Source organism: Taurulus bubalis, assembly GCF_910589615.1.
Source record: "Taurulus bubalis genome assembly, chromosome: 11".
In the NCBI taxonomy this organism is placed as follows: domain Eukaryota; kingdom Metazoa; phylum Chordata; class Actinopteri; order Perciformes; family Cottidae; genus Taurulus; species Taurulus bubalis.
Genome location: NC_136599.1, coordinates 616,077 through 625,386, shown reverse-complemented (window position 1 = coordinate 625,386; position 9,310 = coordinate 616,077). Strand labels below are relative to the sequence as shown.

Sequence of the window (9,310 nt, the reverse complement as noted above, 5' to 3'; positions counted from 1 at the left end):
AACTAAGGGAACTTTTCACCTGAACGATGCAGGTGTTTTTAAATCTATTCCATAAGTCAGATAGTTCTGTTTTCTGTGTTCATGATTTAACAACAAGCTCCTTTGTTTGTTGTTGTAATACTAACTATGGCCACAAGAGGCCTTGTGTTCTAATTAGTTTCGAGTAAATGGAGAAAATAAAACTCACCTTAAGAAACCCTGAAGCACAGCAGCCTCCTGTGGCCACGGTGAGTATTACACCACCTTAAGAAACTCACCTGTTAAGCCATGAACACGATGTTAAAAACTCAAACATTTAACTATTTAATTAGTCAAATAGCAGATCTCCAACAGCCCAGATATCTGGATCAAAGGGCAGATCGATGGTTGCTTCCGCTGGTTATTAATTATTGATTATTGGTGACTTTGATCTGATGAATTGCACTTTTTTAACGGTCGCTGCGTGAGTTTTTAGTTCAGCGGCCCTCATGAGTACGACGACGCTTCAGTTAATTATTATTAATTAAGGAGCCGGTAATAATCAGAGATTAAAGTTTTACATTTAGGAGAAAAGAAAAACTTTTCTGAATCCGCTCAAAGTTAAAAATCACAAGAATGTCTAAATATGTATTTATATATACACACATTTATTTGATTTGTACACGGCAAAAACCATTCAATTTGTCATTTTAATGAGTTATAATTAATTCTCGTCGTATTCATCAGGACGTCTGAGGTGAAAAACTAAAGTTTGTTTTGACTCACTTTAATTTTATTCTATAAACGTTTATATACACTGAATGTTACTGTTCTTAATATTTATGACTGAATGTTAACAAGGTTTGCAATGAAATAAAACTCCTAGACCCGAATACTCTGCAGTGTACAAGTACTCTGTTTACCTGGGGAAAGTACTTTTACTCTAGAAGTTATCGTTCCACTGTGGGAGCTTCTATACTTATGGGGACATTTACTCAACCAACAAAACACACCGATCAATGAAAAGATGATTTATTGGAGTTTTTACATCATTTAAACATAACTTTAATGTACAGAACGTCTCAGCAGGGGGCGCTGTTTTACTGCAGAGTCTCTCAGCTGGCAGCAGGGGGCGCTGTTTTACTGCAGAGTCTCTCAGCTGGCAGCAGGGGGCGCTGTTTTACTGCAGAGTCTCGCCAGCAGAGCGGCCATCTGCAGCAGAGAGTTCACACCCTCAGACACACGCATGTGAGTGTAGCCGATCTCCTGAAGGACACACACACACACACACACACACACACACACACACACACACACACACACACACACACACACACACACACACACACACACACACACACAATAATACTACATGATTAACTGATAAATGATACTACAGGAGAACCCAGAACCAGGTGACGGTCTCGTTCATCTGCTGGTTGTGAACCGGTCTGGAACTATTTCTTGTCGACCGGCATCATATCCCTCCACTGCGTCATGAAGTCCCTCGTAGTGATGAGTAACTCACCTTGATGAAGTCCAGCTTGAGGTACTCGGCCATCTGGAAGGTCTTGCAGACCCTGAAGATGTTCCCGATGATGTCCTCTGGGGAGTAGCCCAGCGCCCACAGCCGCTCCACCACGGCGTACGCCTGGTCGATGTCCCCGGCCACGCAGTGTCCCAGCATGCCTTTCACCAGCAGCGGGTGGGGCTCGTCGCACACCTTGAAGACGTTCTCGCTGTTGATGTAGCCGAAGCCGGAGTTGGTGGACTGCAGGTTGTTCAGAGCCTGGAGAGCGGGACAGGAAGTCAGTCGGGACGACGACTCTGGTTGTATAGAAGTCTATGCTTCCTGTGTTAAAGCTGCATTCTCTCTCCTGACCACCAGGGGGCGACTCCTCTGGTTGTATAGAAGTTTCTTTGTGTTGCTTCATGTGTTAAAGCTGTGATTGACAGGTCTCTAACAGACCATAAAGATGCTTAGGGACAGGGCTAAGGGATTGACAGGTCTCTAACAGACCATAAAGATGCTTAGGGGCGGGGCTAAGGGATTGACAGGTCTCTAACAGACCATAAAGATGCTTAGGGGCGGGGCTAAGTGATTGACAGGTCTCTAACACACCATAAAGATGCATAGGGGCGGGGCTAAGTGATTGACAGGTCCCCACCTGTCGCATGTCGCCCTGCGCGGTGAAGATCACGGCCTCCAGCCCGTCGTCAGACACCCTCAGGTGCTCCTGCTGCACCACCTGCTGCAGCCGGTCCAGCACCTGTCCGTCCGTCAGCTTGCAGTAGCGCAGCACGGCGCAGCGAGACTGGATCGGCTCGATGATCTTGTCCGAGGCGTTGCAGGCCAGAGCGAAGCGCGTGGTCTTGGAGTAGATCTCCATGATCCTCCTCAGGGCCTGCTGGGCGCCGTCCGTCATGCTGGAGGGGCGGGACCAGAAGAGACCTTTAGCATCCTCATAAGTACACGACACCAGAAGAGACCTGTAGCGTCCTCATAAGTACACGACACCAGAAGAGACCTTTAGCGTCCTCATAAGTACACGACACCATAAGAGACCTGTAGCGTCCTCATAAGTACACGACACCAGAAGAGACCTGTAGCGTCCTCATAAGTACACGACACCATAAGAGACCTTTAGCGTCCTCATAAGTACACGACACCAGAAGAGACCTGTAGCGTCCTCATAAGTACACGACACCAGAAGAGACCTGTAGCGTCCTCATAAGTACACGACACCATAAGAGACCTGTAGCGTCCTCATAAGTACACGACACCAGAAGAGACCTGTAGCGTCCTCATAAGTACACGACACCAGAAGAGACCTTTAGCGTCCTCATAAGTACACGACACCATAAGAGACCTGTAGCGTCCTCATAAGTACACGACACCAGAAGAGACCTTTAGCGTCCTCATAAGTACACGACACCATAAGAGACCTTTAGCGTCCTCATAAGTACACGACACCAGAAGAGACCTGTAGCGTCCTCATAAGTACACGACACCATAAGAGACCTTTAGCGTCCTCATAAGTACACGACACCAGAAGAGACCTGTAGCGTCCTCATAAGTACACGACACCAGAAGAGACCTTTAGCGTCCTCATAAGTACACGACACCAGAAGAGACCTGTAGCGTCCTCATAAGTACACGACACCAGAAGAGACCTTTAGCGTCCTCATAAGTACACGACACCAGAAGAGACCTGTAGCGTCCTCATAAGTACACGACACCAGAAGAGACCTGTAGCGTCCTCATAAGTACACGACACCAGAAGAGACCTGTAGCGTCCTCATAAGTACACGACACCAGAAGAGACCTTTAGCGTCCTCATAAGTACACGACACCAGAAGAGACCTGTAGCGTCCTCATAAGTCTGCTTCAGCTCCGGGTCTCACCTGTCGGCCTCGTCCAGGATGATGACCTTGTGTCGACCTTTAGGCAGCGTGACCTTCTGCTGAGCGAACATCTTGATCTTGTTCCTCACCACGTCAATGCCCCTACACACACACACAGAGAGACACACACAAACACACAGAGAGACACACACACACAGACACACACATTAAGCGTGGGAATCACCAGAGGACCCACAATACGATATTATCACGATACTGTGACACACACACCCCGACACACACACACCTCTCGTTGGAGGCGTTGAGCTCCAGCACCGCGTCCTTCAGGGCCGGGCCCAGCAGCGCTCGGGCCAGACACAGGATGCTGGTGGTCTTGCCGGTTCCTGGAGGACCTGATCAACACAAATACACACCTGATCAACACAAATACACACCTGATCAACACAAATACACACCTGATCAACACAAATACACACCTGATCAACACAAATACACACCTGATCAACACAAATACACACCTGATCAACACAAATACACACCTGATCAACACAAATACACGCCTGATCAACACCAATACACACCTGATCAACACCAATACACACCTGATCAACACCAATACACACAACGTGTGTATGTGATATTTTACTTTATTAAAATGATTACCATCAGAATGAATAATACTGATCAATAAGTCATGCTTTGGTTGATTTCTTTCTGAAATCATTTGATCTTTAGCAGGACATGAAAACAACAAACGTCTTGAGAAAGTAAAGGAGTACATGTACTCTGTATTGTATACAACATAAATACTACTAGAAATACACACAAAGTACACACTCTACTAGTAAACTGGCTCACGGTGCATATTAATGTAGGAATATACATCTGCGTTTATGTATTGCTCAATAAAAGCTGATTTGTTGACAAAAATATGAAGAACAAATACTACTAATAAAAATACGTGATGCATGATTATAGCCTATAAACAAGCATCAGTAATGATGATATAATATACATTATAAATCAGTAATATACATATATTATTATTATATATTACATGGAATGACTTGAGTACTGCTTTGAATGCTGCTACTTGCAGTAAAGTACTCCTACACTTGTGGTATTACCACTTAAAGTACTACTTAAAGTACCGCCTCTGAACCCGTGCCCGCTTCCGGTCTGCCGACCTGCGATGATGACGTTGGGGACGTTGCCCTCGCGCGCGAACACCTCCAGGCGGCTCACGGTCTCCTCGTTGCCCACGATCTCGCTGAGCTTCTGCGGCCGGTACTTCTCCACCCAGGGCAGCTCGTAATGGGCGCCGCAGCCTTTAGCCGGCGGCTCTCCGGCTCCCGTGTCCGCCTTCATTTCCGCGTCCATGATGCCGTCTGTCTCTCAGGGGGAGCCCGCGCGGGAACTCGTTTTCCCTCCCTGGGCATCACGTGACAGTAAACTGTCGCCCCATTGGCCCAGCGCGTATCGGTGACGGCCGAGAACAACGCGCTAAGATCTCGCGATATTTACAACCACAGGCATTCATGAGAGAAAACGTTCTATTCAAGCCAAACTCATTATTATTTCAATAAATAGCGTTTATTTGTATTTATTGTTTACCCTGGATGTGTACATTATTATTTTGTTTTATTATTATAAATGTATAAATTATTTAAAAAAAGATTGTATCATTATTATTATTTTTCTTTAATTTAGTAATGTATTAATTTTTTATTGTGGATGTATAAACAATTATTATTATTATGTATTCATCAATGAATTATTTGAAAAAAAAAATCCATGGTTAAAATACATACAAAATAATAATGTATACGTCCTGGTTAAATATATATATTTTTTTGTGGATATGTAAGTTATCATGTTGTGTTATTATGTATGTTGTTTCTTTGTACCGTGAATGTATAAAGTATTTATTTTAACAATGGATGTATAGTTTGTTTAATTATCATTTATTCATGTATTTATTTTTCACCGTGAGTGTTTAATTATTCTTATTTTGTATTATGATTTATTTAGTTTAACAATGGATGTATGATTTGTTTTAAATAATTGAATAATGTATTTATTTTTTACTGTGGATGTATAAACTATTATTATTATGTATTAATCTTAACCATGGATGTATGCATTATTATTGTGCATGTATTTTAACCATGGATGTATACATTATTATTGTGTATGTATTTTAACCATGGATGTTGAATCTTTATCTATATTTTTTTTTCCGTGGATATGTCAATTATTATTTAGTGTTATTTTTTTTACCGTAAAAGTATTAAGTATTTATTCATTTTATGGATTCATTCAATGTATAATTTATTTAGTGTAAATTATTATTATTATTTATTAATTTTCTATCATGGACGTGAACACGGACGAAGCGCGCGGAGGCCTCGGCCCGGAAGTCGTCATCGCCCGAGTGCGAACCACTTCCTACTTCCGCAAACACAGCTCTGTGGAAGCTTCCCCGTCTATCGGGCTGATCAATGCGGTGGTTGGCCTCTCGTCTCCCGGCCTCGTTTAACAGTTCCAACCGCCCCCGACGTTTATGAGCGACTGATCCAGCGACATGACGGCCAACAGCCGCTGCTCCGCCGCCGAGCCCCCGGGCCTGGAGACCCAGCGGCGGGAGATCGAGTCTCTGCTGCGGGAGTGTGAGCTCCGCGCTGGGGACAGTTGGTGAGAGTCCGCCCGCACACGCGCACACGCACACAGAACGCACGCGCAGTGCGGGGCTAACTGTTACCTAATGGTTATTAACGGGTTCAACCGCGGCGCGCGCCACCAGGCAGCCGTCGGGCGGCTAACGTCAACCAGTTGTGATGAGGCGTTCATGGCCGACTTGGAAGTTTCCCCTGTTTTTGTGACCAGAGCTGCTTTTTAAGTCCCTAAATGTATCACCTGGGACGTTTCACTTCCGGCCAGAGGTAAAAAGAAGTATCAGAACATTTGACTGTTTTGATACAAGTACTGCGAAAATACTCCACTTTTATTTTCTGTTCACTCCTATAAGTACCAGAATAAACCAGGATCCCTGAACGCCTCAGTACACTGACTTTACATGTCCAGGTTTTTTTGTTTTGTTTGTTTGTTTGTTTCCAACCAAGAGATCAAGAACAGAGAAGTGTTGACACTCACACTAGTGAAGTAAACAAAGTGTGTGAAATGAAACTGAAACCAACTGAGATCTGATCACCTGACCAACTGTGTGTGTGTGTGTGTGTGTGTGTGTGTGTGTGTGTGTGTGTGTGTGTGTGTGTGTGTGTCTGTGTCTCAGGTACGTGATGGAGCGTCGTTGGTATGCACAGTGGAAGGACTTTGTAGAGACTGGAGACCAGAACTCGTCTTCCTTCCCCGGTCAGATCGACAACACTGAGCTGTTTGAGGGTCAGTGAATGCATCGCGATGTCATCATGATGACGTCATCATGATGATGTCATCGTGATGATGTCATTGTAATGTCATGGTGGTTTACTGTTTGTGTTTACTGTCTGTTTATTGTGTTTGTTTACTGTCTGTTTATTGTGTGTTTACTGACTGTACTGTGTGTTTACTGGTTGTGTACTGTGTGTACTCTGGTTGTGTACTGTGTGTTCACTGTGTGTACTCTGGTTGTATACTGTGTCTACTGGTTGTGTTGTGTGTGTACTGGTTGTGTTGTGTGTGTACTGGTTGTATACTGGTTGTGTACTGCGTGTTTACTGGTTGTGTACTGTGTGTGTACTGTGTGTTTACTGGTTGTGTACTGCGTGTGTACTGTGTGTTTACTGGTTGTGCACTGTGTGTTTATTGTTTGTGTGTGTACTGTGTGTTTACTGGTTGTGTGTTCACTGCGTGTACTCTGGTTGTATACTGTGTCTACTGGTTGTGCAATGTGTGTTTACTGGTTGTGTACTGTGTGTTTACTGGTTGTGTACTGTGTGTGTGTTCACTGTGTGTACTGTGTGTTTACTGGTTGTGCACTGTGTGTTTATTGTTTGTGTGTGTACTGTGTGTTTACTGGTTGTGTGTTCACTGTGTGTACTCTGGTTGTGTACTGTGTGTTCACTGTGTGTACTCTGGTTGTGTACTGTGTGTTCACTGTGTCTACTGGTTGTGCAATGTGTGTTTACTGGCTGTGCAATGTGTGTTTACTAGTTGTGTACTGTGTGTGTACTGGTTGTGTACTGTGTGTGTGTTCAATGTGTGTACTGTGTGTTTACTGGTTGTGCACTGTGTGTTTATTGTTTGTGTGTGTACTGTGTGTGTACTGGTTGTGTACTGTGTGTTCACTGTGTCCTGTGTGTGTTCTCGTGTAGACCTGCAGTCCTTCCACCTGAAGGAGCGCCTGGTGGAGAACGAGGACTTCGTGCTGGTCCCAGTGGAGGTGTGGACCCGGCTGCTGGTCTGGTACGGAGCGCTGGACGGGCAGCCGGCGCTGCAGCGCAAGGTGACGCCCACTGACACGCCCCCTGACCCCGACAGCCAATCAGGGCCACGAGTCCTGGGGATAGTCTAACTGTGTGTGTGTGTGTGTGTGTGTGTGTGTGTGTGTGTGTGTGTGTGTGTGTGTGTGTGTGTGTGTGTGTCAGGTGGTGGACCTGCCCAGCACTCTGAAGGTGGAGGTCTACCCGGTCGAGATCTTCCTCTGTCTCCATAGCAACATGGAGAACGTCATAACGGCCCAGTTCAGCCGCGCAGACACCATACGTGAGTTATGTTCAAGATTCATCCTGAGAGACGAGCCTCCTCTAGGAGCCTTAGAGAGAGGAAGGAGACAAGTCTCCTCTAGGAGCCTTAGAGAGAGGAAGGAGACAAGTCTCCTCTAGGAGCCTTAGAGAGAGGAAGGAGACAAGTCTCCTCTAGGAGCCTTAGAGAGAGGAAGGAGACAAGTCTCCTCTAGGAGCCTTAGAGAGAGGAAGGAGACAAGTCTCCTCTAGGAGCCTTAGAGAGAGGAAGGAGACGAGTCTCCTCTAGGAGCCTTAGAGATGGAGGAAGGAGACGAGTCTCCTCTGTAGGACTCTTAGAGATGGAGGAAGGAGATGTTAGAGATGAATTATGAGCTAATGATGGTGCGTGTCTCTCTGTGTGTGTGTGTGTGTGTGTGTGTGTGTGTGTGTGTGTGTGTGTGTGTGTGTGTGTGTGTGTGTGTGTGTGTGTGTGTGTGTGTGTGTGTGTGTGTAGACTCGATCCAGAGGGCGATGTGCGATGCCTTCAGGGTCCCTCTGGGATCAGAGTGCCGTCTGTGGATGAAGAGTTCAGACAGCAGCTGTGAGCGTCTCAGGAACGTGAGCCTAAGCGTGCTGGAGGCCTGTCTGAGCTCAGCCATGGTGAGCATGTATTAGTACACACAATACTTCATGTACTGTGTGTTATACACATAATATACATCATGTACTGTGTATTATACACATAATATACATCATGTACTGTGTATTATACACATAATATACATCATGTACTGTGTGTTATACACATAATACATGATGTACTGTGTGTTATACACATAATACATGATGTACTGTGTGTTATACACATAATACATGATGTACTGTGTGTTATACACATAATACATGATGTACTGTGTGTTATACACATAATATACATCATGTACTGTGTGTTATACACATAATATACATCATGTACTGTGTGTTATACACATAATACATCATGTACCGTGTGTTATACACATAAAATATATGATGTACTGTGTGTTATACACATAATACTTCATGTACTGTGTGTTAATATATATATATAATACTGTGTGTGTGTGTGTGTGTGTGTGTGTGTGTGTGTGTGTGTGTGTGTGTCAGACGGTGATCATGGAGACCAGGAATGCTGACGGCACCTGGCCGAGCTCCAGACCTCAGATCATGTAAGAAGACTCCGTCTGCCATCGTGTTTGTTCTTCTTCTACCTGTCTCCTGTCTCCTGTCTCCTCCTCTTCTTCCTGTCTCCTGTCTCCTCCTCTTCCTCCTCCTCCTCCTCT

The 9,310-nt window shown here is 44.9% G+C and overlaps 2 protein-coding genes across 2 annotated transcripts in view; one reads left to right on the top strand and one right to left on the bottom strand.

Moving 5' to 3' along the window:
* Nucleotides 1–999: 999 nt before the first annotated feature.
* rfc2 (replication factor C (activator 1) 2) lies at nt 1,000–4,704 on the bottom strand (the record flags this gene model as incomplete). The annotated part of the gene is made up of 6 exons (XM_079226121.1): nt 1,000–1,224; nt 1,487–1,747; nt 2,127–2,385; nt 3,364–3,465; nt 3,611–3,716; nt 4,512–4,704. 6 exons carry the CDS (start codon nt 4,702–4,704, stop codon nt 1,114–1,116), a joined length of 1,032 nt encoding a protein of 343 aa, XP_079082247.1. The 3' UTR covers nt 1,000–1,113.
* A 1,204-nt stretch (nt 4,705–5,908) lies between these two features.
* LOC306743590 (ubiquitin carboxyl-terminal hydrolase 11-like) overlaps nt 5,909–9,310 on the top strand; it is a gene marked incomplete at its 5' end in the record, with an annotated part of 18,741 nt that continues 15,339 nt past the window's right edge. Inside the window, 6 exon segments of the mRNA XM_079226118.1 lie at nt 5,909–6,018; nt 6,617–6,726; nt 7,638–7,768; nt 7,911–8,028; nt 8,503–8,648; nt 9,135–9,196. Coding sequence (XP_079082244.1) covers nt 5,909–6,018; nt 6,617–6,726; nt 7,638–7,768; nt 7,911–8,028; nt 8,503–8,648; nt 9,135–9,196 — 677 coding nt within the window.